This window comes from Zootermopsis nevadensis, unplaced genomic scaffold (genome assembly GCF_977971745.1).
Source record: "Zootermopsis nevadensis isolate Lab colony 2312 unplaced genomic scaffold, Znev_1.0 Znev_ptg000029l, whole genome shotgun sequence".
Taxonomy (NCBI): Eukaryota; Metazoa; Arthropoda; class Insecta; order Blattodea; family Termopsidae; genus Zootermopsis; species Zootermopsis nevadensis.
In genome coordinates this window covers 12,449,569-12,463,711 of record NW_028259161.1, presented here as the reverse complement: position 1 = coordinate 12,463,711, position 14,143 = coordinate 12,449,569, and the positions used below count along the sequence as shown (strand labels likewise).

Sequence of the window (14,143 nt, the reverse complement as noted above, 5' to 3'; positions counted from 1 at the left end):
TGACCGGAGGAATTCGGTGTGAATTCTGACGCAATACGTTGATGACCGAAAAAAAATCATCTATATTCAGCAAATACTGTCCACAAACAGAAAAATGCAACAGGCTAACACTGGTTATTTGTAGAGTAAAAAGAAAATTGACACAGGACGAATCGTTTGTACGATATTTTAATTAAAGCTGGAATATAAAAAGTGTTGAGATGTTTGGACAAAGTCTATGACGAAACTAGTGTGGATAAAATTTGTGCGATTACACTTCCTAGAAATGAATGAATATAAAATATCAGTGGAATGATTAATTAGCAGGGGAACGCGAAATTAGCTGAAAAAACTCGCCCTTGCACCAATATTGCATACGAACTGCCATGGGACTGAAAACTGACCTCCTCAGAGAGCAAAATTATTTTGCCATCCAAAGCACAAAATGAGGGATAAATATTGCACACCCAGAACTTCGGCCCATTTAAGATCTCTTCGTTGCTTCTCGATGAGACGAAACAGCACACAAGACGGTAAGCGTCAGCCATCCCTATCATAAATAAACCTACTGAAATTCTAGCACAAGGTCACTGCCCGTTTTCATTTATAGAATTAACCTAAATTAGTTATTTACTCGAACCAGTACTAGAGTATGCTGATCAATAAGTCAACACTCGCACCCAGGCTGGCTGAAACATTCGTGACTTGCTGCTGACCGGTGAGTCCCAAGTCACGAATAAAAGTAAGAAATTCCGAAGAGACGTTCGGCGCCATCGGACTGAAATCCTGTTCAACGCAACATTTATTTGCTTGTATCGTGTTGGCTGCTGTGGTAAGTCTTATCATGATATCTGAATAACTTCAATGTTTCAAACACAGCTATTTTATACTAAAAAAGAAGGAAATTATAAGGTTATATTGTTGAAATGCAGTGGATCTTACTTATTAATATTCTCATTGCAACTACTAAACCAGATGTAAACCACCAACTTAACAATACACAACTTGTGTAGTTAAAATTACCTAAGAATCAGACATAAACCAATAACAAAACGACAGAAATCATAGTGCCATTAAATCTCTCAGTGTGATGTTTTCTTGCTTTGGGGCCTAACAGTTCTCAGTAATTATGTTAGATGGCAGACTGTTCTATTTTACAAGTGCTGCCAAAATCGGGAAACTTTTAGATGTAGTCCTTTTCCAATATGAGCAACGAAAACATGGCAATGCTGATATTTCTAGAGATGTTTAAAACTGAATGGAATAGGAATAGAATACGGAATAAAGAAGGGAATAAAATAAAGGTACGAAAGGGTACAGGAAAGGAAGAAAAAAATAAGATATGAAAATACGAAAGAAATTTCAGCGGACTTTATATGAAAAACATCCCTTATATTAGTGCAAGCGCTGTGAAAGCGAACTAATAAGAACTTTGAGGTTGATAAAAAGAGAAAAATCGATCGTATATTTTACTTCCTATCTAACATGTGTTTTCTTCGTCAGAAAATATAGGCCTATTGTTAGAAGATCTCTCAATCGAATACCAATTAAGGCAACATCAGTTGTTTTTTCATGTTATATGTCTTTCCAAATGAATATAGAGATTTTATAAGCGGCCACAGTATCTTCATTTACACATCATTTCAAAATTTATTATTAACACTGGCCTACATTCACGATCGTTTAGTCCAGAGTATATTCAGTGTCACTCAAATCGTCTCTGACTTTATGTCAGCCCCTCGCAAGTTTGCTGCACCCTTTCCACCAAGGCTCAAAAAAGATCTAGTCATATAGGAATGTTATGTTCTTATGGTCTGGAGAAAACCCCAATAAAACAACGCAGATTAGGTTACTTTTAATCAGTTTACTGTAAGTCTGAATTTGATTTATTTGGTATTTTCAGTCACGAATAAAAAGTACGCATGAGTCGACTTTACCCAATCAACTCATTATCGTCCCCTTGATTAAATATAACAATCAGATCTAAAATTACAAATAGAGACATACACACTTTATTGGTACGTCAGTTGGTCTTCATAATCCTGGACTGTATCTGACTTCCGCATATTTAGTGTTTATTGCTAATGAATAACCAGCCACAGTTATCATGTGATAAATTAAAAAGACAGACAAAGGAGGATTACGAACATACTGTAAAATCACTGTAGTGAGATGAGGGTTACAAATAAGGGTGAGACACTGCATATAGTCAGACAATGCTGAAATGCTAATCTTGATTTTGCAGTGATCCGTCATGAGTCTCACATCGAAAGGACCTCTGTTTCTGAGGGTGAGTGTGCCTGAAGGAATGGATGCGGCACTCGAAGGCCTCACACGCGAGGTTCTGAAACAACAGCCCACAGACATTTATTGGTTCGCAGCTCAACATTTCGAGAGGCTTGTGAGACTGAGGGACATAGGAGGTGAGCAACAGAGGTCTGGAAGGACCGACATTTTAGAATATCGCCCGGTCCGAGTACAAATTTGTATCTCAAAATGTTTTATCCGTACTCCACCTTTCTCCAGACTTTCCTTTGTTCCAACCCGAATGAAGCGTAATCTATTTACAATCTGCACTGACTATAGTATCATTAGCCTAATACGTGTTTCAACGCATAAAAGCCAATGATCCTTAAATGAATTATTTAACGAAGCTCCAAGAACATCTAGGGTTATTTTGGCGTTTGAGGAACGACATAAATATATCGGATGCCAAGTTTTTAAGGTGTTATCTCGAATTATTTATGGTGGGGGGGGGGGGGGCAGCTACAAAGTTCTCTGACAAGACCAAGTCGGTGGGATTTGTTTCTGGAGCCCAACTGTGTCAGGAGCGTAAAATGAGAGCGACTAATATTTCTCTGTGAAAAAGAATGGTCACAGAAAGCTCGAAATGTTATATAAAACGTTTGATTTCTATCATTTGAACCCGGGCCGAAGACGAACATTATCTGTTCCCGTGTAGACTCCTAATGAGAGGTGCCAACAGCCACGTCTTTGTGTGGCTGAATGTCTTGATGTCTGACTCTGCCATCGAATGAAAACATTCTCATGAATCTCAAATGTGATATTCATAAAACCAAGAGTCACACCAACAACATTTTTACAATATCTGAACTTAGATGTTTCTGCCGAAAATTGCGCATGAAGACGTTCAGATAAGTACGACCCGGTGGGCAGCGTGCATCATGTGCTAGCTGTGAGAAGAAATTCGCTCATTAACAGACAGCAATAACACATTGTCAAAATCGGAAGCAAGAGAAATGTTTATGCTCGTCTATATATTCGCGGGGCTGCACTGTCTTTAGAAACAAAAAGGCAGATTCCTCACAGTGAGATAAACTTGTCCCGAGTATGAGCATCAAATCATATACTGGATGCGGTGATAAAACCCTGTGCGTTCTAGATTTTGGCACTAGATGGAGATGAGTGATCAGCTTCGTGCTCCGGCTTCATTACTCCTTACCTCTCCCCCCCCCCCCCCAAATTGTGAAGTTTGGATCGAATATTAATTCGCTTTAAATGTGACCAATTTTGGTAAATTTCTTAAAAACAAATGGTGTGCATGAGTCCAAAGAAAAATGTAATATTTCAGTTAAATCTTCGTTGGGTAATTTTCGAAAGAGAAATATAGTATCTCACAGGGAAATATTTGTTTATTGTACATTTTAAGAAATTTGTATAATTAATAGTAAAAGGAAATAATTAGAATAATTTATGTTGCCTCCGAGTGAGCGTGAGCTGATTTGACCTTATACAAGTTTATGACCATAAACCCTTTAAATTTTGTAAGCCATCTAGGCCTAGTTAAAATGTGTGATCTCCCGAATAAGGAACGATAAATAGTATTTTACAATACATTTCGGCTATAAAGGTTATAACGTCGAATGATATAAGAAAATTATATGAATTGATGAGTAGACAAAGATTTGGAATGAGAAAAGTGGCCTCCTTCAAGATTTTATTCCAATTTTCGCACGGAAAACTTTAGAAAACAAAATTACGGAAAGTCCCAGTAACCCAGCCGACTTTTGAAACAGGTGCCTCCCGAATACAAGTCCAGATAGTTTCTTACGTCACCAACCATCGTAAAGTAGACAGGGTTTACCGCTGCAATAGATGACTCTTCCTTTCCGCATTCGACCCTGCATTCAAGGTCTCGAGATCAGCAAACTACGATGGACTTGGATCTAAAAATGTATGACAAACATGACTTATATCGAGTCAGCCTTTAAGTATCGAGACATTGGTAATCTAACAGTAATATATCTCACTTGAACAGTGGAAAGAGTTTAATGATCAAAGCGTCAGAGCCCACTAAAGATAAGGCCTCAGCCTCTACGGTCTGACTGGAACGTTTTCATAGAGTACAAGATCATATATCTGGCAGTCTCCCAGCTGGTGAAGATATTTTCTTTGATTTTTATTGAAACTGACTGTTCATTAGAGATTGCTACTGCTAAACTGTATCGTGAGCCATTCTGTATCCTCACGCCCCATTTCTAAGATTCGTTGTAATTTTGAAGGTGGCAATCTTCTGGGATGTCGCTCCGTGTAGTCCGGTAAAACTGACATATGTTACAGAGGTCCTTACTGCTTCCGTCATCAGGGCGCTGATGATTAGTAATAATACTAATAATATTTTTCGACAAACACACACGAATATTCTCAATATGTGATTTAATCCACCCTAATTTTAGATTAATTAATTTATTCCTTATAGCGATCTAGAAACACGTCCTCTGAATTTACGACTTTGCTTCAGAACATTTCATATGAAATATCGCAGAATATTGGTAAATTATGAACAGGGAAATCAGCTTTAACATAATTTTAAAGTATATCATAATACGAGGGTATCTGCTTGGGAAGAACTGTGTAAAATCACGAAAACATCTATTTACTACAGTACCGTTTTATAAACTGAAAAGTGAACCTACAGGAAGAAGAGAATGAAGTGGAATGGGTCTAGAGTGTTTATTGATTGTCCTGCACGACTCATGGCAACCAGAACGTCAGTCCTAATCAGACGTTTCTACACTGCATTGTTCTCGTCCTCTTGTTTATTCGATAATACTGAATCTGCCTCCCCTCGCAAAAGGTAGTACGCCTACATTCAGTATTTTTCCAAGAGATGGCATCAGCAAGTACAGGGATGTACAGCCCGTAAATAAACATAATTTAAATTGAGTCACAGACATGTTTCACAACGCCATTGCAATAATTTAATTCAGAACGTTAGAACTAAAACCCAGGAGAATTAACTGTGTAACACAACGCAATGAATAGACTCAATCTCTGAAATCAAAGAATATCCATATAACTGATTATTGTATCTCGCAGTTTAAAACAGTCAGGTGTTGGATATTTAGTACTTTTTTCAGGGTTTTATATCATTTTCAGAAAGAACAGCGATAATTTTCCTTAATAGCAGTAACTGTATACTAGACAATCATTCTGTTTTCTTTTAGGTAAGAATTAAATTTTTGAATATTATTTAGATACTCCGTCCCATTTAAAGTAAATCCATATATGAATTTGAATATTCACGTGCTATTTAAAACTGAATGTGGCAGAAAAATGTAGGTAGATAACCGCTGGTCTATTCTGCTTCCAAAGCATTAAGGTCACGTGAGTTGGCTCAGGATAACAGATTTCTACTGTTAATGTCTCACGGTGGGACATTTATATTCGTCACTTTCGCCGAAATAACCTACGGCGTTTCTCGGCTTGCCATATAAGCGAATGACGGAAAGAGGGAAGATGTCTCCCTCAGATTTGTCTGGGAATACCCGAGCACAGGAAGACGTTTTGTGGCCCCCCTCCTTTCAGAACGGAAGGGAAAACTCTGGCATCATTTTATAACAACGATTATTTTTAATTTACCACACTACAAACGAGACATTTTACTTCTTCAGCTCTAAGCACGAGTACACCAAATTATGACGTGTGAAATTTAGCATACAAGTTGCCATACAAATTTACAAAAAAGACAAACATGTGAAAGACTTATGGCATTTCACATGCATGATATTTATATCAGACGTTACCATTTTTATTGTGTTTAATTGACACTGATCTATTTAAGGGTTATCTTGCTCAAGGGTACAATTTAAAATTCTGCATGCTTTATCTCACTGAAGTCTCTAAAACAATTAAAATATAAGTAACTATAATTTTTACCTGTTGCTTTGTATGGGCATAAAACTTCTTCCTTCACATTAAGGTGTTTGAAAACAGGTAAATATGTGGACTTTAGAGGGATAAAATGGCAGGAGGCTGGGAGAAAGGTGTTTTGCAGGAATTTGGCTTCAGTCGCCGTGAAGGTATTTTCACATTCAATTTAGTTTATAAAGAAATTTTATAAACTCTTCACTTTAAATACGATTTGCAAAAATTGTGCCTCAACCAAACAGTATTACTCTAACACAAGAAGGTTCATTCCCGTCAAAGTTGATGCGTCATATGTTATTACTTGTATAATGAGAACTTCTATCAAGTGTGTGAGCTGTCGAAAATCTTATCTGGCCTTTGCTATCACCGAACTGTCATGTAAAAATAATCGGTTTGTGACGACATAATAAAACTGCACCACTAAGCATTTAAATGTAGCTTTTAGTAATTTAAGTTGCATATGAGGCCGAGTTTGAGGTTGATAAATGGCGCTTGCAACGTCCCTGTACCTAACAAACACGTACCGACCCGAAGACAACCTAATTAAATAGACAACTGTGGACCGAAGGACTTATTTGAGGATCTGGAATTCACGCAGGCACACAATTCGAGAGACAGCACTAATTGTTCAAGTTGTTAATTACCGAACTTTGTTATCAGTCACAGGCTAGCAAGTGGTTTCCTGGTTCAAGTGTGCCATTACGGCCCAATAAAGGATTGCGTATGTAACGTCCTGATTACTTTAAGTGATCACGTCCAATTTATCTTACGACAACGCATTTATATCAACTTTCAAGTTCAGAAGTAAAACCTATTTAAAATGTAATTCTAAGGGACCTGAATTTTTTCAGACAGGTTTAGGTCTTAAAACATTGCAAAACACATACCCAGGGTGTATGTGGCCAAACTGAAAACCACAAATTTTTATTACTTTCTTCTTTGCTTTACCAGTAGTTGAAAAAAACATTTTGCCTCCCGTTCTGACAGGACATTTCTGATAAATTCGAGGAAGCACGCTGCTAGGCAAACTTAGAAATATACGAAAAGAAAACAGTAAATATTAACGGAGGTCTAGTCATCATTAAATTCTTGGCTCTCCATTTCCTCTTTCGTGGTAAACGTTTGTCATCTATTGTGAGGGCAATTCTGCGGCTTTTTTCCATCTATATTCACGAGACTGGAGAATTGTTTGAAAAAGACAGACGTACATATGGAACAGAAGACAGCCGTCTTACTGTATCTCCATACACTAACAACAGTACGGAATTACACATATATTATAAAAGTTCCACCTGCAGTGAACAGATAACACCCTCGCGTGTGGAAATTGCTCTTAATTCCTCAGCTGCTGGCCGTTTAGTGACAATTACCGTCTCCCCTGCCACCTGAAGACGCCAATTATATATAAATTCCCTCGGCGAACCTAAAATAATATTTTCTTATAGTAAACCCACGACTTTGCCATTCATTGTATCAATTTTACTACCGAGGACGAATTTTTCTTTTAAACGTCCAATACTTATCCTGAAAATTATGTAAATGAAAAGCATAGAGCCCCGCGATCTGAATGCTGACAATCTGAATAATCGGTTAGAGTTCGATTGTCGTTTTTTATGATTTTTTCTGATGGCGGTGAGTGATGTACTACTTTAAATATGTTCCTTCTTACACCCCTCCCGACTCAGAACTTGTAATTCACTTTGGTACGTAATTAGACAATGAACAACCCCTTACGTTTATACAGTTTCGTAAAAAATTAGCAACATAATTTAAACAGCTGTATTAAATTAATTTTAATACAGGCGATATGAGAAAATCAAACGTTGTTGTGCCTTCGGAAGACACGCTGTTCGAATTTCTGTCACGATCAGTTATTATAGCAGTGATTATTTGTGGTTTTCCTCTGTCCTTCGCAATGATAACCAGTCACTGAATGGGTTGTGAGACAGCAGATAAGTAGACGCTGGGTCTCTGTCGGGCACAGAAATCGACTTCCAGTCAACAAGATACCCTAGAGAGGCAATGATTGTCACAATTGTAACTGAATGAACTTGTGAAGTAATAGGATACAGCAGTAGAGTTCATTATAAGATATTACGCCACATTACTCTAATGGTGGAGTGAAATGCGGAAATCGTGCGGTTTGAGTGTCCTGGAAACGCGTTTCTTATATCCTCGCCACTTCTAGTTTTCATTTCAAATATGTGGCATATCTATTCAATAACATTATAACTAGAACACTTTCGTTTCGCTTCTGCCATTGAAGAACATGAATCTTTCTCACGTCAGTTTATCCTTTATGGTGGAGCTAAATACACGAATGGATACGCAGGTCATGCTATGAATTCTGTGACGAAATCTGATGCAAAATTGGAACATAGATAATTGCGTTCGTAGACCTGGAGTCAAAATTTCAGTGGGGACTCTCCTGGTATATAGACCTATGTAGCCTGTGATGAAATAACCTATGAACATTTGACGGAAAAGGGTGGAAATTAAAGAAGGAAATAGGAATGAATGGAATAAGGAAGAAAACAACTTAGAAATGAAAGGAAAAAAGGAATGAAATCAATAATCGGCCTATTTCTTCACATGTTCTGAGTGTCTGAAGTAAGGGTTCAATCCACGTATGTATTAAATCCCTTGACACTCATCTGCTCTATTCGGTCCCTGATAGAAGCAACCGCCGTTAAACACGCAGCCTGCCACTGTGTTCTAGTGGCGCGTGGACCGTCATCACAATGCTCGGAGCTGGCGAGCCAAGCCCATTACGCAGCTCAGCTCAGATCTGCTCAGTCCCTGCGTGCGTGCCTCACAAAGTGCGTGCTAGTGTTGCAGCAGTGCCATGGTGATAACAGTGCAACATCTCGTGTGACCTATGACCCCGCCTCAGAGCCGGCGCCAACGATAGAACCAACATAAGATCAATCTAGTGAAGAAGACTTGAGAGGCGAAGTGGAAATTGTGAAAATGGCAGGAGTAGTGAGCTAATAGTGACGGAAGTTGCGAGTTTATATTTGGACCTGGCCGCTGATCCACTCTCTCACCATGGGATGTGTGCAGTCGTATTTTAGAAAGGGTTTGTATAACGTGTATGAAGGTAGGGGATATTACTCTAGCCTGGCGTGGGTTTGACGTGAACCTCATTGTGGGTAAACACATTCTGCGCCATCTAAAGCTTCTGATAAATAGATTTATGGTGTTCGCATACTGAGTACCGGATACTTAAAAAACCTCTACCAATATATCACCATTTTAAATAAAACACCGCCATAAATTTAAAAACGCAAATTTACGTATTCGCTACTGAATATATAAATAAAGATCGGAGGTAATTGTATTTATGTTTCGGTATTTTATTCACGATTTGTTTCAATATTACCTCTAATCTCCCGACGCTAATGGCAACTGTGAGTGAATACCGAACGAAGCAGTGTGCATGTAAAATCACAGTGTACACCATTTTAAAACAAAACACTCAAAATGTATATTTTAACGCCATTTAGCACTAACAATATTTACAAAAGCTCGATAAGGAATTGCGACGATTTGATTAAAATATTTTTTATCAATTTTTTTCCTCATTTATCAAATTCACTCTTGTTAGCCTATTTATTTATCTGTCATGGCTCACACACAGCCTAGGATAAATTTAAGACGGTGATCTAGTTATTGCGAATGGGCAATTTTGCCATCAATTCATTACACAGAGCTGAACAGGAAATCACAGCAGTTCCTGGAATTCAGAGTCGAATGTCACGTCAACTGTGATTACACTGTAATAAAACAACGTCAGTAACTTTTCTTGCTTAATTCATTTTGTCTCTTGTATCACATTTAATCTTATCATCGAAATTATCAGCTTCATTATCAAAACTACATTAAATTATTATCACTTTTAAATACCTAACATAGTATAACTCCCGAAGAGATATCCAAATATAGATTAACGACAATAAAGGCTGAGCAATTTTGCTTGTTTGTTCATGATTTATTCGCCGACACTGTCAGCAAGTTGGTCAGACTGCACAGCGTCGATGGTATAATTAATGGACAGGAAAGAATATAGAAGGAAATGGTCGCGGCCTATCCGGAAACATATCTGCAGGTACTGAAAAAAAAACAAGAAAAAACCTCAGGACAGACGTCTCCGGGCCAAAGATTGAACCCACGACCTCCCGAATAGGAAGCACGACGTTTGGTCCCGTGATGTTGATGCAAATCAAAAGAATGTTTCCTTGTGCAATTTGTGATGTGCGCTTAGTCGGTGTTTCATTGTTCTGTAATTACTTGTTTCAGTGTACTTGTTTAGACAAGTATATGACGAAAGTAATTTCTTGGCAGGACAAGTGGTGGAAAAACCGAACTCTGTAAGATAAGCTACAGTGCACTTACACTGTCAGATAACGTTCAAGCTCAAGGAGCATGATGGAAAGTGTATAAAGAAAGTTAAAATACCCCACATTTAAAATTATTTATTTTACGTCTGAAATACCAAACTGTATCAGTTGGGTTTCATTATTATAATATGCCTAGTAATGAGCAATTCAAAAACAGAGTTCGTTAACTCAGGAAATACCCCGTTCGGGACTCAGCCTGGTCCGTGACTGAGGGTTCCGTGGATTTCCTCAGTTTCCTCAAGCTGATTCCGTATGGTACCTTGAAATAGGCCACATTAGTTTTATTCCTACTATCCAGTGAATTACTATTACGTTCGATTATAAATAGATGCTAAAGTTGATACAATGTCATGATTCACCTTTATAAAATTACGTTGAAAGTTATTCTTAATTGAATAAAGGTCAATTCCTATTAAAGAAAGAACAGTTGCTTTATAGTTGGAAGCACTTAATTCTGAAATAAGAATTCCATTAAAGAATCTCGAGAGAAATTTCACATCCTAAGACACACTGGTTCACTGGTTAGTACTCTCAAATGGGAACGTCAGGAATACTTATAACAAATCGGTTGATAAGCCTGAAGGGAAGAAACCACTTGACGTCATTATTTTAGATCGGATGATAACAATGAAGTGGCTCTTAAGAGGAACAGGGTTCGATGGTCTGGATTGGATTCATCTTGCTCATGATAGGGGTCAGTGGCGAGCTCTTGTGAACTTCGGGTTTCACAAAAGACGGGAAATTAATGAATAAATGAGCGTCAAATTAACTTCTTAAGAAAGACTGTTCCATGGAGTTTGTTGACTAAAAGTGGCAGTGTTATTATTTTTCAGTTCTTTAAGTTACTTCACCTGTCTCCCCCACAATACCTCTATTAAATAAACATTTCTGAAAGGTAATATTATCAAATTACAGGAATTGAAACTCATCAAAATATTTTCAAAAGGCTTCTTCTGAAAAATATTTTTCCTCTTTCGAATTTTTCATGATTGAGTGGCAACGAATGTTTATTAAATTAAGCATAAAACTTCTTTTTACAGAATTTTAACCTATGGCCGTACAGTCTGTTATCAACGTGACGCCTCTGTGGTTTATTTAACGACACTTTTAATAGCTCAGGCTATATCGTCGAGCAATGAGAGTCAAGAATAGTAGAAATAGTTTGGTAGGAAGCGGTCCTGGTCTAATATAAGGTACTATCCTGGTATTTTCCTTGGGGGAACTGAGGAAAATCACAAACAACTCCGGTCTGGGACCTCACGAATACGAAACAGGAATGCGATGTTCGGTGTGACCCATTTGAAATTATTAGACTGGACAGGCGATTTTAGAAACCTGTCGATTCCGAAAGAGATAAATAACAGCAGAGAAGCTGAAGAAAACAAGTTTTGGAAACACTCGTATGTTTTGCGTTTTTCACGGTACTTACTATATATTTAAACGACATATTTGTCCCCTACTAGAGAAAGAACGTGCAATCGTTAAAATCTCAAAATCAAATTTTCAGAAGTTCGTGTGTTTTGGAAATCACCAAATGTCATAGTTCCAAAAAGGTTAGCAGTCCTTATTTGAAGTGCCGCCATTATAAACGTTCTATCAGACTACGAAAATGAGGTTGGCCTAGAATAAACGTAGAGAAACCTGAATAGTCCTATATGTTCCCGTATCTTCTCAACAAAGAAGGAAAATTAAATTATTTAAAGAGTTAACAAGTCCTTTGAAAATGTGGAAAAATTAAGATATTTAGGAATGGCGATAGGTAAATTTACCAAAAATTGACTAACAGATTAAATCCCGAGAATGCCTGCTTCCAATCAGTTCAGCGTCGCCTATGTACCAATCTCCTATCTAAGCATTTAAATATACAAATCAAAAATGTATCTGTTTCCATAAATGTTTCTTCAGAATTTCTCGAGTTCTTGCATACAGACAGACATATAACATTGTGAAACTAATAGGCGCACTTTTACAACTTTTAGTTCCTAACACGCCCATAAATAAAGATCATTCTGAGTTTACCAGCTTGTATTAGTTTATTACCATCTTCCTTGTTGTTGGTTGGTCGTATTACATGATAAAACGATTTCATAACTGAAGTTGTAAAAACAGTAATGTGTCTAGTATATTTTGAGCATTCACATTCTAGTGAATAAATAATACGAATTTGGATACAACTTCTGACCGTGTTTGGAAAATGCATTAAATTCCTCGATGAATCAGACTACATTACCTTCTGTGAAAGCCGACGATGACAGTCGAACATTAACATTTTAAGGTTACATTTTTTTTGAGGGGGGAACCAATGACGAGAGCCAAAATGTCCTTGTCGATGCTCTACTGTAAACAAAACTAAACTCGGAGAGAAACCTGCCCCAGTGACACTTTGTCCATCACAGATCCCATAAAATCTAACCTGAGCGTAAACCCAGGCCTCCACGTTGAGAAACCGGTGACTAACCGTCTGAGCTATATATAACACGGTCCGTCAAGGATACCACGGTTACGTTGGTCACTGTGGTTACCATGGCTAACCTGTTCAAAGATCAAATGTCAAATTCTGGCGAATACTATGCGGACATTTCCAGAGTTGTATAATGACCATATTATATGTCAGATATTACTCTGTATAATAAATGAAGTCTTGGACGTTTTAATTTATTGGTAGGATATTGGCGTTAGAATGACATTAATTTCTTACGAAAAGTGGAAGAAGCAACTTGGGAGATCTAGACGTAAAGGGAGAAAACTAAACTTAAGGATATCTAAACGGTCCTTACAGAAATAAGAGTGTAAGGATGTGGGATGGTGAGTAAATTGTTTACTGTAAGTGACAAGGATTTATTTGTCCTGGTGGTGTTAAATAATTCATGAATCCTGTAGTATATTTTTTATCCAAGGCCATTTCTGTTGAAACTCAGTACTACAATTGACTGTAACACCTGATGGCAGACATAGTTGTGTGATAATGACCTTCATATGATGTAATTTTCGTACTTCGACTGCAACGAGAAAGTTGCATGGTTTTAATACACGTCACTCTTACAACTCCAATGAGAAAATGTCGTCATAATTATCACATAAAACTCAAGCGATTTCAACTGCAAACAGACCGTTCAATTTTGCCAACTGAATAAGAGTTTTGACTGGTTTGTTAGAAACTATGAACTTAGATGCTATTGGCAAAGGTTAAGATGTGAGATGCAACATTAAACATGTGATTTGAAAATGGTTCAGGAGGAAGGCGTTATGGTTTATATTTATATATTCGACCAAAAGTGAATGGGGAACAAAAATTGTGCTGATTCTCTGTCACTGTGTAATTTAGATGCCACTGTGACGCCACTCTGAACTCTGAACACTGTTTCTCTTTCCTTCTTTCTCTCATCCTCTTTTACCCGTAGGTTTCGAGGTTTTTTATTTATTAGATTGATCTATTTGGACAGTGGTAGGACTCCTTGGAAGAGTGATCAGCCCGACGCAAGGCCTCTACCTATACAAACACAGAATGACGCGGACAAACATCCATGCCTTGAGTGGGACTCGAACCCACGGTCCCAGGCGCACGAGGACCGTGCCTCAGACCGCGTGGCCAC

General features: G+C 37.8%; 1 protein-coding gene across 3 annotated transcripts in view; it reads left to right on the top strand.

Annotated features, from left to right (window-relative positions):
- The first annotated feature begins 706 nt into the window (after positions 1 to 706).
- Positions 707 to 14,143, top strand: part of LOC110831421 (uncharacterized) — a 50,120-nt gene continuing 36,683 nt past the window's right edge. Inside the window, exons 1-2 of one of the 3 annotated variants that reach the window (XM_087358176.1) lie at positions 707 to 811; positions 2,225 to 2,402. In XM_087358176.1, coding sequence (XP_087214302.1) covers positions 2,234 to 2,402 — 169 coding nt within the window. In that variant the 5' untranslated portion in view covers positions 707 to 811; positions 2,225 to 2,233. Of the gene's footprint in view, positions 812 to 2,224; positions 2,403 to 8,838; positions 9,230 to 14,143 lie in introns of those variants that run through there. The other 2 variants (XM_087358175.1, XM_022067392.2) reach the window with 2 other exon arrangements.